We start from the raw sequence: 16,298 nt of genomic DNA on the forward strand, positions 1-16,298 counted from the left end.
CACGGACTTTCTGTTTTGCTGAAACCAGCGTGGGAGATGAATAGGTTTCAGAGAAGCCCAGAGTTCTTGGCCTCGTTTCCCAAATTAGGATCCCTGAGAACTGTTCCCAAGCTCCGCACAGACAGAAGGACTTTATTTGTCCTGCCTTGTTTGTTTGCATAGAAATGCCAGCATTTATATAAATGCTATGTGTGTTTTACTTCTCCATTATCTGAAAACAGTATCTACAAAATGTATCTACTCATCTAGCTAGATGCATGCTGTAAATATAAAATAATCCTCTCTCTTCCAGTCTCTAAAAAGAAAAATACTGGAAGGTAAAATATGGAATTTTCCATGCCTCCAATGTTAGAGTTTTTAACAAGAACCTTGACACCTTTAACCAATGGAAGAGAGCTTTTTTCAGAGGGAAATGAGGTAGGGTATTGGAAAGGTCCTGACTACTCTATAAACTCCGTAAAACTTTTGTGAGCTCATAAATGATGCTGGAAGTCCTCTCAGGTGCTACCTGTAAGAGCTACCTGTGCAGCTTGGTGGTTTCAAGGAAAACAAGCAGCAAAGAGTCATCAGAAGGGAAGGGACATGTTAGGTATAAAAGTGCATTAGTCAATGTCTAGCAGCCAAAAAAGGTATTCAATATATATTTGCTGACTCAGATATTATACTACAAATATAGAGGCCTGACTGATTTAAATACAATCATTTGTGATGCCTAATTGTATGTGTCAGCTTGGCTAGGCAACGGTGCCCAGTCATTTGGTTAAGAACCATCTAGATGTTGCCATGAAAGTGACATTGTGATTAACATTTAAATCAGTAGACGTTAAGTAAAGCAGATTACTCTTCATAACGCGGGTGGGCCTCATCCAATCCGTTGAAAACCTTAAGAGTAAAGACTAAGATTTCACCAGATAGAAGGAATTTGGTGTCAAGACTGTAATGTAGAAAATCTGGCCTGAAGTTTTGGCCTGCTGGCCTGCCCTGTGGACTTCAGTCTCAAGAATGCAGCATTACTCTTACCTGAGTTTCCATCACGCTGTCCTGCAGAAGTCACACTCAAGACTGTAATTTCAACTCCTGCCCGAATTTCAAATCAGCTCTTACCCGAATCACTAGCCTGCCAGTCTGCCCTAAGGATTTCAGAGTTGCCAGCTTCCACAAACATGGGAACCAAATTCATAAAATGAATCTCTCTCTTTCTGTTGGTTCTATTGAACTCTGCTTCTCTGGAGAATCCTGACTAATATATCCTTTGAATTAGAACCTCTCAAAATGAGGGATCGAACTGGCTTGAAAAACAAATTTGCTTGGTTCACAAAGTCAAAAGGGAAGAAAAGGTTGGCTACACAAACTAAGAGCAAAAGAGTCAAGTGGGGGGATGAATCTAGGTGGATTAAAGGGTGCTATTCTGTAAATGGGGATCAAAAATGGAATCTAAACTTGAGGGCTGTTAAGAGGTTTCAATAAATTAACGTTTACTTTGTTTAGAACTGTGCTTAGGACTGTGTCAGGCACCGAGTAAACACTCAATAAACATTTAGCTATTATTAATATTTTTATCATCATCATCAATCATCATCATTATTCTATGTATGTGCTATGCCTGCTCATGGAATAATTAGTAATTTAATCCCCATAACTACTCCATTGTGTCAGGTATTATATGTCCATTTGGCAGAAATGGCAAAGAAAGCTTAAGAAAGGGGCCCAAGGTCACACAGCAAATGGTGAAACCTAAGCATAAATTCAACAGAAATAATAATTGTAACTATTAGAAGACTTAACTATAATCAGCCCGTTCTAATCACAAGTACTGTAAAGAGTTATTTTAGTAAGTGAGAAAAAGTGATTGAGAACAACTGAACACATACTGAAAGAAAAAATCTTAACAGAATTATTCCCCATGGACTTGAATATATGTGTATACATCAACCTACATTTGATGCTTAATAGTGAAAAAAAATTAAATGGGGGTGGTAGATTCTTTACACTGAAAAAGAGTCATAAATTCTACTAAACATTGAAAGTCATCTAACCTATGCTACTGTCCTTTCTATGGTGATGTCCAGGAAGCTCAAAGTAAGAGTAGACGCTTAACTACAGCTATAATGTTGCTCTGTGTTTTTCTCTACTTTTACTTCTTCCTTTTGTAGGTGTTCTCAAATCCCCCTGGCATCTTTATTTGAACTTGGCTTTGACCATATACATTTATGTTTCTATTATAAGCTGTCTCAAATTATTTGGGAAGCAAGTAGGATATAAATTATAAGTAAAAATTAAAAAAAGAAAAGAAAACAAAGCTGAATCAAAGTGAAGACAGATGGGGCAAGCAAGCCTGTGGTGTGTCCCTCAAATCCTGCCGCACTGAACGCTGTGAACCCCACCTTTGCTCAGGCTGGGTCTGCTCAGGGCCCATCCCAGCAACACTTAGGTCTCTGCATGGTCTTCAGCCCTGGGCCTGAGAGAATGTGGAGGGACATCTTGTGCTAATTAGCACTGTCTGTTCCTCTAAGTGGGGTAACTTGTATACCCAGCAAAAAGAAAAAGATGACATCATTTATTTGGGGCTTAACACTTGATTGTGGGCAGATGTAGAGAGAGCTGCCTGCTCTATAATGTGGACCCCTAAGTTAACCAGAGGATCTGGGCAATAATTGCTGACCAGGGAAGGGTGACCAACAGGATTTTGTTTCATGAAACTTGCCTGTCCGTGGTTACAGCCATTCTTCATTCATTCAACAAATCTTATTAAGTCACCTTTCCTGAATGAAGGAGTCCCTGCATTATAAAAATTCCACCAAGTATAACTATGTATCATGCTCTCCAAGAAATTAAAATAATCTTCAACTGGTAATTCAATCAGTACTCCTCTCCAGAATTCACTGGGATTGTTTCTCATTCCCTGGAGTGTTTTGGGGTAAATAAAGGTTGAGATTTTCCAATTTCCAATTCATTCCAATTTTGAGCTACTGGTGAAAACTCGTCCTGAGAATAAGTCCTTCCCTTATTTTGCACATTTGTCTCTTGATGATATCCGTGAATTCTTCATCATTTAAAAATATATTTAGTTTACTGAAAATTGTCTTTTAAAATAATCTTGGCACCATGCCTGAACCCTTTTATTTGTGAGGCTTTAACCCAGGCTTTCATTAAAAAGTGCAGATCCAATGACTGAAGCCCAGTGGTGGAATACAATCTTCTGGATGGCAAATGACTCTAAGTAACATTTGTCACTGTCATTATCTCCATAACCTTTGCAAACCCTAGAGTGCTTTGTAAACTACCAAATATGCACAGCGGCAGGCACATAAGGAGTAATTTTAAATTGTTATTTTACAGTCACAATTAGAATCAAGATTAAAGACGAGGACATTATCACAACACTGCACCTTTGTGGTTCAAAACTTAGATGGTGGTTCCACACTGTCAATAAAAGAAATTCAATAGTCACTGTGTACAGAAATCTCACATGCTAGATGAATTTTATTGAAGAACGCTCATTTTGAACTTGAAGAGCTGAGATGGCGTTTGTAAAGTGATAATGCTCCTCATATGCATAACATGGGCCTCGTAATGGCCCAAAACTGCTTACAGCAGCATCAAAGGAAAGCACGCTCCCGCTTCCTCGCTCTGGCCGGCTTGCCGTCCTTGATCAAAAACTACCTTTGCTGCCCATCCTGTCGTTAGCGGTTAAAACTTACCATTTAAATTGTAAGCTGCAAAATCTAAATGGAACTGCATGTGTGATCTTTGTCACCTCATTTTCATGAATGGAAAAGAATATTCTGACACAAAAATTACATACTTAATTCCAGCTCACCCTCTCCGCTGACCTCCATCCCACACTGCCTTGGGTTTATTTCCTCATCCATCAGTGGGTCAAAGTAATTTCTGCTGTATTCATTTCCTGTGGAAAGTACATGAAGTAAGGGTCAGTGATTATTAGAAGCACATGAACCAAAATGTTAATTTTGAAATCGACACCAGCACAGAAGGGCCATTTTAGCTACTTTATAATCTTAATTTTTTTTACAAGTCTTCCAGGCTTCCCTTTTTTGTAATTATCGTCTTGCGAAAGGTCACTAAAGGTAATTCAAGAATCAAGTTCATGCTATCTGTTGCTAAAAAATTAATGAGAAAATTTTCAAATGGGGACTTCACAATAATAATTTAAAAATGTAATCAAAATTATTTTTAGGACATACTCAAGGAATGGACATCATTGGATTATAATGATGTTTAGAGTTCCCTGATGACTCTATTTACGCACTTGTGTATAACTCACTAAGTATATCATGTCATCGTGTCCAGAATTCTGTAGTCAACTCAATAACATCTTTTGGGGGGGGAGCAATTAGGCTTATTATTAATTAATTTATTTTTAATGGAGGTACTGGGGATTGAACCCAGGACCTTGTGCATGCTAAGCATGCAATCTACCACTTGAGCTATGCCCTCCCCCCTTAATAATATCTTAATTATGAGAATCTATAGCAAAATTTCCATGTTGATAGCTGAGTAGAAAGAAAAAAAGAGGGAGGGGAGAGGGTGAGAGGAAAGAAGGAAGGAAGGAAACAAGGAAACAAGGAAGGAAGGAAGGAAGGAAGGAAGGAAGGAAGGAAGGAAGGAAGGAAGGAAGGAAAGAAGGAAGGAAGGAAGGAAAGAAGGAAGGAAGGAAAGAAGGAAGGAAGGAAGGAAGGAAGGAAGGAAGGAAGGAAGGAAGGAAGGAAAGTGAGAAGGGTCTGTTCACAGGTCTCTTTGGTTATGTCAACTGAAGTAACATGAGGGAAGGTACAGATGATTTAGCCAGAAATTTTACTCAAGACACATCAACAACCTCAACAACACAAACCAAAAATTCTCACTTCGCATTTCCCGCTTTTGTCCTTATGTTGGTAACCAAACTGTAGCATCAAATATGACTTTATAATAGAGAAAAAGGTCTGTCATCAATTTTCCAAATCTAGTTTCATACTTCGTGCAGACTGAAATATGTATGTCTGTTGCCAGTAATCTGCATTTAGTAAAACGTAACCTACTCTGACGATAACTCCAACACTGCAAAAGCAATAATGCTTGGTCGACTGCAAACAACATTAACTTTGCAAGTATTGCTCACAGGGAAAGGTTAATGCGTACCAAGAATACTGTTGATACTCCATAATATATTTGTTTTAGGATCAAAAATAATCCAAAGAGCAGCTCTTTTCCCAAGACCAAATATAATTTTGATATGAACCTAGGCTTAATTTGTTTTTCTGGACTGGCACATATTTGCCGTCAATCTCTGTTCTATCACCGTAGTAAGTACAAGAACTGAAAATCTACTTTAACTTGAGGTCTCAGTAAAGAAAAACTAAGTGAGTTTCATTTTTGTTACTTTATCTGTCAACAGCTTCTAGGCTGGTGTGAATCTCGGCAGTATGCAAGCAGAGTCTTGTGCGCTGTACTGCAGTGACACACCTGTTCCGCCCCCGTCACTGTACGGTGTTTTTCTCCCCTTTAACACAAAGCACTGTGACGCTCTAAGCACACTCTTCCACATGCTGGCAAGATAATTCACCTCTATTAGAGAAAAATGGTGGTGTATTCCTTATAGTAGTTGCATGGCAGCATGAGTCAACTGCTGCTACCTGGAAACTCCCCCAATCTAACTCAAAACTCCAATTCCTTGTCTACTGAAGTGACTCATTAATAAATAACACCAGGTTAGTCAGGTCCTTGGAGAATGAATCAAAGTGAAGTCACTTTTCTAAAAGTCTGGGGAAGTTTATTTGGTTTGTAGGTTCTCAAACCATTTTCATCCCTGTTGTCAGCTGAGAAATTAGGGTCTTGCCCAGCTGAGCAGGAAGGAGGCCCGCACACTGGGCGCCTTCCAGAGCCTGTCTCACTCGGGGCTCGATGCTTCCCCACTCAGCTGGAAGATGGGCCCCTTAAAGGTCTATGGATGGTTTCAGAATCTATGCAAATTGCTCCTGCCACATTCAGTATGGGTTGAGGCACACATGCAAGTCATAAATGCCACCACCGGGGTGATGTATTTCGTACTTCACATTCCAGGATACAGCAAATAGCATTTTATGAGCAAAGAATTATGAGGAGTCTTGAGCAAAGAGGCAATCCACTGATTCCGTTTAAACCTCCTCAAATTCTGTATTTTATTACATTATCTGTTTGTATGACCTCTGTAACATTACACTTGCTATTGTCTGTCTCCTGCACTAAAATATAAGCTCCATGAGGGTGAAACATAATCTCTTTGTTTACTGAAGCCCCCTCAGTGCCTAGAATTGTGCTTGGCCCTCAGAGGTACTCATAATACCATCTGAATTCATCTGCTAAATAAACCTTTGTTTAGAGACCTTCTGTAGTAACAAAATTCTCCCACCAGGGAGACGTTCTTTCTTGATTAAAAATGAGCCAAGAGTTATCACCTTTTTATCACGTTTTATTCCTCTCTTCGTTTCTGTTCCCCATCCCCTCTCTTCTTTCCTTCAAGACCCTCTTTCTTTTGCTTTTTAATTGAGTCCTTCTAGGAACCAAACACTATGCCTGGATTTTCAGAATGAATAGAAAGTGGTGGCTCTGCCTTCAGAGCACAGGGCACTGAGAGCACAGGGAAGCTAAACGTAGTCAGTCTGGCATGATTTAATATTGTGGTGAAGGACAGAGTTCTGTTTGAGTGAACAGCAGGAGCATCCAGCCCACTCTGGGGACGTCCAGGACTTCCTGCAGAAATTACTACCTGAAGTAAGTTTGAAGTGTGATTAGGAATTAGCCGTATCAAAAATACAAGGGAAAGGAATTTTTATTGGAAGGAGAAGTTTAGGCAAAGGAAAAATGACACAAGGGCATAAAGACACGGGCGGCATGTTCTGTGTTAGTGGATGTTCCCCAGTTGTTCTCTGCCTCCCGAAGTTACAATATAGTAAAGTAAGTAATGGAATCCCAACGCCCTCACTAGTCCCAGCAGTGAGTTTTTAACTAATGTTTTTGCTCAAATTATGATTAAGTTGTACAGTGTCCATTTATGCTGATATGACGTTTCACATTCATTCAATTATTTAAGCAATATTTACTGAGTGCTTATTATGTGAATCTGTCAGTAAAACAAAACATTCCAAAATCTCTCCCCTCACAGATCTTACATTCTGTGAGTGGAAGAATAGAAGCAAACAAATATGCGTATTTTATAGTTTGCTGCATGGTGATAAGTGACACGAGGGAGAAACAGCCAAATAAGGACGGTCTGGCAGCCCAGGGAGGGGTGGGGGTTGCACCACTTGCCTGTACCTTTGTTTTAAACTAAGAATGACCTTCAGGATTAATTGTTCTCAAGACTACTGAGATAGTGAAGCAATAAAAAAAAAATTGTAATTTATTATTTATAACTTACTACTATTTTGCCAATTTCTTTTATAACATAAACCAGCCAATGACTCAAATATGAACCTGTTACTAAATAGTAAAATAATTCTTCCTTTCTATTGTTTTATCTTGCCCTGATAGGCCAATAACCTAAATACAGTAGGCAGAGTTCAACAGGGTAAAGCACATGGAAACTACTATAAATTTGGAAACAAAAGACTTCATGTTAACACTAGCTCCTTTGCTGGTGTTTCATTGGATAGTGTCAGGATTTAATAAAGTGAGATAGTTTTAGGAGAGGGTATGTATTACCAGAAGGTAGGCTGCTAATAGAATAAATTCCTAAAAGTGTCCCAATCATTCAGAATATGCTTTTGGATATGTCTATAATCATCTCACAGGGAAATCAGCAGACCCACTGAGAAATTCAAAGTAGGGCACTTAGCAATATACATACAGTAGGTTTGAATATGAGTGATATTTAACTGTTTGTTACATCGAGATGAATAATCTGACAACTGCACATGCACACATATATACGGCTCTACACGGAAGTAATCAGGTGTGATACATAAACCAGTCACTCAGTAACCTGGTCTTGTCTATGCTCTCAATACTCTTTGTTTCCAACTTCCTGGAATGAGCCGCTCAGTGTTTAGAATCAGCCTCAGTTAGTGCACTTCTTGGGCTGTTTTCGCTGAACTGGGGGGGGAAGAGGCACCCACTCTGCCCGTCCACACATATCAGGTTTTCCTATCCTTTGACTCAGAGCAGCACGGACTGTAATCAGGGCTTTTACTTAAATTACACTGCGCGTGAACTTTGGTCAGGAAATTCTCCAGTGTGCACCCATGCAGTTCCTCGGGGGCTATAAGAGCGAGAATGAAATTGCCCACCAGAGGAAGGTTAGTGTGAATCATGAAAGCGTCTTGACTCAACGAGGCAACCACTTCCTTTCAAGTCAGCCCCATTAGCTCCGGAGGGAGGGGATCTGAATGCATCTATCCACTTCTCAGGAGGTTTCCTGGCTCCATTCTTGTCCTTTTCCTGTGAATCCACCTGCTTCAGCTCAGCTTTTTATTACCAATCATCACGTTTTCTATAATGGACTATAAGTTAAATAAACACAAGGCCTTCACAGAAGCTAATAACTAAATAACTAAATAACTAAAGCTACATTCTATGATTACAGCCGTGCATCAAAATTTTACAAACTAGGATATTCTCCTGAACATTATTCCTTTAAAAGGCACGAAGCCTAGATATGTATAATTAAATTAAAATTTATAAATAAATTTGGGAAAACTTTATGTTTTCCCCACTTTGAAAATCTAATACAAAGATTTCAGGTTTAAATGTTCACAAGGTCAGGCAGTTTATATATATGTATGAAACATCAATGTGGAAATCAGGAGGTTGGAATAAAATGCAGGTTAGTGGGAACTATGTCAAACGCAAACATGCTGTAGCTTACTAAATCCACTCAAATACTATTTTTATAGGACCGATTTACAAACTTTTTAAGTTAATTGCAACTAAAGATACAGGATGCTTTTTAACACGATAAAGAATAATTATCTTAAACCAAAGTCTTCTTTATACTAAGCAGAAAAACAAAACTACAGCAAAACCCAAACAAACCAAAAAAACACTAATGATGAAAACTCAAACTATGACTCGATGTCCACGATCAATGTTACTGTCCAATATTCTTCTAGAAATCTCAGCCAAAGCAGATAGGACAAAAATAAGGAGTAACATGAGCTGAAATTATTGAAAATAGTTCTATTTTGTGTGAATATTATTTGAAGACAATGTTTCCATACCATGAAAATTTAAGAGACTTGACTGAAAATCTTTTAGAACAAAGACAATATTATTTGAATAATACTTTGAAAAACAACCAGATAATCATTAAAAAGCATTCATCTTTCTAAATACCAACAATAGCCACTTAGGAGATACAATGAGTAAAGAGAAAACCAACACCCACAATAAAGCAGCAGAAATGTCTCAGAATTAATTTAGTGCTATTAGATTTTCATAGGAATCCCTAGATGGTCATCCAGAGTATTCACCTTACTCAGAAACTCAGACAGAAAGGCATGAGTTTTTAACAACAGAGTTAAAAACAGAAAATTTGGTAACACTTCCCTTTCCTTTTTTATAGAAAGGCTAACCTGTGAAAACTGGTCCACTGCTCACATTATATTCAAAAGTTGGTGCCCTGTTGGACAAATTAGCTTTCTCCATTGCTTATTCTTACTTCCTTTCCAAATCTTGTGGGTATTTGAGATATCAGTGATTTGAAAATCTAAATAGGGTAATAGTTGAAGTTTGCTAACAAGTACTAATTAATTGAGCCATATTCTTTCTTCCCCTAAGGCCCTCCCTCATGGTAAATTACGAGGCATTTTAACGTTCAAACCATTAGAGAGCTATTGCGTGCATAATTGCTGCAGGGCTTATCCGACAGGACCCCACGGCATTAATGCATCACGTGCTCCTCTGGACCTGGAATCCTCCGAGTTAAAGCGGGTCCCCAAATACCTAACTTCTAAACAGGAAGATCTTTCCATTACTTAAGTAATAATGATAATTCAAAGGTTAAGTATAAATATATTGTTTTTTTACACATATTTAAAAGTCCTACAAAAGTAATACCAAAATAAGGGCTTTTTTTCTTTTTAGTTGAAGCCTGGCAGCGTTATCCTACACGTAAGTGAGTTTATGTATACAGCTTAGAGTATTGCCTTTCAAATTAGGAAGGCCCTGCTATTAGACCACAGTCACCCCTCTAATATTTCTGGTTGTGCCTTCATTCATTTAGTAACTGTGTCTTCCTCATGGATCTACAATTACTCGTATTCATGTGTTGTATTTCAAGGTTCATTCAAGTACTAGTGTTTTCATCACTGTAGCACACTTCCACGTGAAAGCAATCAATATAATGGATTATTAGATTTAGTTTAAACAATCTTAATTAATAATACTTGCTCTTAAAAATCTGGTAATTTATCGACAACTAAACTCTATGTCTTACAGCAAAGGGTTCAGGTCTTCCCATGGGTCTTTTTTTTATAAGGCTTTTGGTCAATCTGATGAAGGCTAAGGAAAATCTTATTTTCTATTAAATCTCTTTAATAGAAAACAAAAAGTATCTGAAAGAGACTCTAAATGGAATTATTTGGAGATTAAGGACTAACTTACGCTAAAAAGATACAACACTAAGGTTATGAAACACTTTTCTAGTAAAATTGTTCCTAAAATGGAAATGCAACTGTTGCAACTCGAGTCAACATGGTGGCCTCTTGAAGTCTGAAGTTTATGTGGAATTTCATTGATACAGTGCAATTTTATTTTCTGGAAGCAAAAAACCAATCTTTTTAAAAATTTCACCAAATACTTAAGAGGTAAAGGTAAACAAGTTAGTAGCCTGCCCAGCTGCTAAGAGACTGCATCTTAGCTGCATCACTAATGTGTCAGAAAATAAGTTTTTCCCTCAGTTCTTTTACCGTGCCGCTGTTTATAGAAGACTCATTGCACTTCTACAACATCAGCTATACGATCTCTCATTTAGCCTTTCTGTGATTCTAATATTCTCAACCATACTTTTTACCATTATACAGATTCCCATGCTCACATTTTTATTTTAAAGGTACATAAATTTCACTGGCTTATAAATAAATCCAGTGATTTAAATGTCTATCATCAATGAACTGGAGTAACAAAGTATTATCTCTGAATGTTAAAATAATTCTTATAAAAATTCTTTGTCCAATCAACTACTTACGACATATTTTGGTAACTATTATTTTATAAAGCCTTACATTGGGGGCTTCATTAACATCAACTTGAAGAGAAGACAGAAAAATAGCTGTGCTTAACAGTTGGTACACTGTTGTCAATGATTTTAATTTTAGCACCAACCAAAATAGGAAGAGATTCCGTAAGTAGACATTCTGCTGATTTCCTGGGCAAATCTGTATGACTACCTGGAGGTGGGCAGTTCCTTCTGAAAGGAAAATTAATAAAATTTTTCTTATTTTGTTGAAATTCCCGAAACTCAAACATTTGATTAAAGTGCTCCTTCCCCAACTGGACAAACATTGTTCTAGAACTCTGATACTCCATTTAGAAAAAAAAAAGGGGGGGGGGAAGGGGTCAGGAAAGTAAATTTAAATTGATTCGATTCATATAAACTGACCAAATATTTTACGCACCTTATATCTACATAAAATATTTCTTTATTTCCTTAGGATGGATGCTTTCCTGAGTGTTTATTTTTAGGCTTCCAAGTCAATGAAAGAGATTCAAATCACTTAGGAGCCAAATAGTATCTTAAGACACACATCTAGGTCAGTTCAATAAACCTAAAGCAAATGATTTTTCTATATATATTTTTTGTTAATAATATTTGAAATGTCTCAAAGCAAAAAATATTTTTAAATGCATTATAAATTTCATATAACATCTTTTTTTCCATCTTAAGGGGAAAACAGCTATAAATGAGAACAATGTAAACAGTTCTACACAATATCACTTCTGAAATAATCTAGGCTACATGCACTAGGGGAAAAAACAATTCTCATCACATATTTGCTCTGACAAGTTGAATTATGCACTTAACACATAACTTACATGTTATTTTTTATTACAAATTTTTATGCAATGTGTGTTTTTAATGGCATACCAATCTGAAGATACATTTAAGGTCACAATTATAATACTAATTAAGGATTTCTCTAGCTCAGACATAACTATTATGATCCCCTACACTTAATTCAAACTACCCCTCATTTCTTTGGAAAGAATCCAAGGTCTTCAATCATATTCGCTAAAACTCGTTACTCTCAGCTTCTTTGGAACATCTGCCGTTTTCTTTCTCTACTTTTCCCTTTGCCGCCTGCTGTCATGTTTTCTGTGCTCGCGAAGGTGCTCTTCAAACCACATCCATCATGAAATCAGTGGTGGCACCTCCACCCCACAAACCACAGGGAAATCACTTCCTGTCAATTCCAGAGCTGCTGCTGGGCCCCCTCAAGGGACCACTGTCACTCCCTATACTGATTCCTGCTGGTCCCCATTATAGGCCACGCCATGTTCTCTCCAGCATCTCCTCTGGTTCTGATCAAACTTGAACTCATGCCTCTGTCTATCCCATGCGCCACTGGCAATGCCAGCTGGAGGGACACGTATCATCTCTACCCACATGGGACCCCTCCACATTACCCAGGTCAGCAGGTAGAGCCACTGAGGTTCCCAAAGGACAGAGATCCCAGCTTTTATTCCAAGCCCCTCTCCCGAAACCCAGGAATAATTGCCTGAGGATTGGACCATGGGACAACACAAGTGGCAAACGCTACTCTGTAATCAAAGCTACTTCTCTGGCCCTGAGATGTTGGCGTGAGATCAAGACTGTATACCAGTTTCTTTCCTTAGAATTAGTCCTTTCTCAGGAGACTTCTTAGTCTTTTTTTTTTTTTTAATGGAAATGCAACAAATGAACCAGTCAAATGGCAGATAAAGAGAGCTTCGTGAAGTTTGAAGTTAATGTGGAATTTCATTGATATAGTGCATGTTCTTATTCTGATGGCCAGAAAGTATTTTTCAAATGTCACCCAATATTTAAAGGGAACTAGGTTTTAAAAAAAGGCAATTTCTGTTCAACTGCTAGAATACTGACATCACTGAAGCATCAGAAAGTCTAAATTTTTATGTTTTTTCACTAAAAAGTTGTATTCATTTTAGGCCACATTAAACCAAAAATTCTCAGACATGCTCAGCACTTGGCTGAACATAGTTTAATCAACTAAACCAGGGTCCCCGTTATGCTCATATGGTACACACACACACACACACACACTTTTCCTGATTTACCCATACTTCTAAAGTCACTCAATCTGAGAAATGCTATTTAAGAAATTGATGTAAAAATCTTGCATGAGAAAATATTGCTTTTTTGAGAGGGCCAGTTAATCTGGATTAATCAACTAAAACATCAACTGCTGATGTGGTTCCTTTGCTGATGTAATAGTTTCACGACCCAGAGGGTGTCCATGCCTGCTGTGCACACTCTGGCATCTCCCATATCTAACATAGTGCTTGGCAAATAGATGTCCCATCAGTATGCTTTTTAGTAAATGAGAAAGAGGAAACTGAGAAATACATATTTTGGTGTTACACACGTAACTCTTAAGCAAAATACTGCATAAATTCTTTTATAACCAGTGAATCACTCATAGACCCCTCCCATTTTTAAACTGCACTGATACTGTGAACAACAGGATGTCATGAGGAAATAGTCCAAGACTGTAGGAAGTGTCAGGGACAGTTACCGCGTGTTTGGTTGATTTGTTTTGCTGTCTTGCATTCATTTCCCCTCCTTAACAGCATCACAGTTTCCTAGTTCCCAGTGTGGATAGTCTTCATGGTTCAGTGACTCCAGATTCCTGTTGTCAATGATAGAAGCCAGGAAGGGCTGACAGAACCTACTTCCGTTGCCTGTGACAAAGCCAGGAGGCCGGCAAGTGACCTGAGCACAGTCAGTCAAATGCTCTCCCCTAGGACTTGGGGTGAGTGGAGCGAGGATGGAAAGAACACTTGCAATGACCTCAGTGAAAGTCAGAGACTAAAAGGAAAGAACCTTCCAAGTGCAACTGAATCCCTCCCCAGCATCTGAACTGCTTACTCTGCACGTCCATCATCATTTCTCATTTCTTCGTACCTAAAGCCTCTTCAAGGCTCCTTCTCACATCCGTCCCACATTTCATTTCACTGTGATTTGGAATTCAGTCATTCAGTACTTTCTAGTGCCACCATGTTATATATTCAGATTATTAAATACGCCCTTTCGACTTACCCAGCCCTCAAGCCCTGGTTATGTTTGGCACCTAAGCCAATTCCTTTGCCTTTTGAAATTCTAAGCAGTTGTGGGTGTCTGCCATTCTCCCTTTTTTCTAGAAATTTACAAAACAGGGGGTTGAATGCTTTTGCTAACTGTCTGCCTACAAATTAAAGGCAAGAGGAATGGAAAGAAGAGACCAGAAGACTTTCTTTAGAAGTGAGGAGCAGACGCAGGGCAGGTGGGAGGAGGCCTGGCAGCAGCAGGAGCGACTGAGAGGTTTGTTATGTTTTTTCTCGTTCACACCTTGTAAAAATGACGGACGCCGACTTACAGTGTCAGCTCTACGGCACACTGTCGTCTTCCCTGGAGAACCTCAGACAGATAAGCTTCTAAGGATGCTTTAACGCCAGAGTGTTCAGGGAGGATTTGAGGGTATCCCCCAAGCGATCTTAAAATCAGACCACTCAGTGATTCCTTATTTTGCCTGTTCCTAAAGATCAGTGTGTATTTACCTCAATCACTTTTCTTCTGTATTAAAGGCACTCAGTCCGTCATAAGTTTGAAGTCTTTTTAATCCAAAGTTTGTTTTCAGAAAATTCCTCTCCTGGACATTTCCCTCATAATTTAAATCACTGTCTATCCAACAATTGTGCATTTCTATGAAATAATTTGGCTAAAGTAGTATTAGAATTCTGCCATTACTTACTAATGCTTTTTGTTTTTTAAGAAAAAAGCATCTAAAAGGTGGAAAAGTATTTGCCATTTACTTATAGGATGATAATCTGTGCTCATTGTAATAATACTGTGGAGAAAATACGCAGTTACTCTATTTTACTTAAGTAATCACACTGGCAGATGATATAAATGTTATTTTTTTTATTGTATTAACAAGAAACACTGTTCTATAATACGTAGCAGTTTCTAAATTCAAATAGTTCAGATAGTCTTCCTTGTTCACAGACCATAAAATTGCACATCTCATTTGCAATTGAATTTTTTTCAAGGCTCTCCCAAAGGCAGGGGAGCAGGATGGGTTTGGGTAGAGATGCATCAAAAAAATTTTAATGTTGATTATGTTCCAGAATGGAGGTGGTATAACCCCTACCTATGTCCACATCTGGCTGGTTTTATCAGGATAATAAATAATTCCTGGCTTTTCCATCTATAGCTGATTTGTTTTGTTCCTTCCACTGTGATCTACCTTTGAATTATAAAATGTTCTCTCTCCCCATTTACTAATTCCTGGTTCATAAGAGAATTTATTCAATCTATCTCCAGAAACACCCTTTATCTCTAGACTTTTTATATCATGGAAATGATGTGAGAAATGACAAGTACAATTGATACAGTACTGGAAGTATTATATTGTGGGTCAGTATTGGTTACACAGTGGGTTTTTTTTTTACTTTGTTTATTCTTAATTTTATTTTTTTAAACTTTTTAGGGGGGAGTAATTAGGCTTATTTATTTTTTAATCGAGGTACTGGAGATTGAAACTAGGACCTTGTGCATGCTAAGCATGCACTCTACCATGGGGCTATACCCTCCTCCCAGGTTACACTGCATTCTGTAGGCTGGGAAGTGATGGTTCTCTAAGAGTTCTTCAAATTCTACCATGCAAACTAGAGTGGCTCAACTTCCAGGTCTAATTAGCAATAATCACATTGCTCAATACCAGAGTCAACCAGCCACATATGCCTGTAGCGCACTTGAAATGAGACTACCTCCCGTTAAGATCTGCCCTAAATGTAAATGCACACAGATTTCAAAGACTTCATACCGAAAAAAGTACGTACCACTTCAAATTTTTACATCGACTGTAAGTTGACATAATAGTTGTAGATACAGGTCTAAATAAAATGTACTATTCAAATTAATTCACTTCTTTTTAATGTGATCAATGCGTGCTATTAGAAAATTTAAAACCGCACCCATGGCTCACACTGTATTTCTACGGGGTAGCACCTGTCCAACACCTACCTCAGATGTCGCCCTTTCGCAGACCTCACTCCACCCTTTCTCAACCAACACCTGCTCTTCCACACATGTAATTGTTCTCTGTGACTCATTTTATTGCGCTTCT

The 16,298-nt window shown here is 38.2% G+C and overlaps 1 protein-coding gene across 1 annotated transcript in view; it reads right to left on the reverse strand.

The window, feature by feature from the left end:
• The window catches only part of LOC123614109 (uncharacterized), a gene marked incomplete at its 5' end in the record, with an annotated part of 163,406 nt that overhangs the window by 144,252 nt on the left and 2,856 nt on the right, over positions 1–16,298 (reverse strand). Inside the window, one exon of the mRNA XM_074349060.1 lies at positions 3,821–3,907. Coding sequence (XP_074205161.1) covers positions 3,821–3,907 — 87 coding nt within the window. The remainder of the gene's footprint in view (positions 1–3,820; positions 3,908–16,298) is intronic.

This window comes from Camelus bactrianus, chromosome 20, assembly GCF_048773025.1.
Source record: "Camelus bactrianus isolate YW-2024 breed Bactrian camel chromosome 20, ASM4877302v1, whole genome shotgun sequence".
Lineage (NCBI taxonomy): Eukaryota > Metazoa > Chordata > Mammalia > Artiodactyla > Camelidae > Camelus > Camelus bactrianus.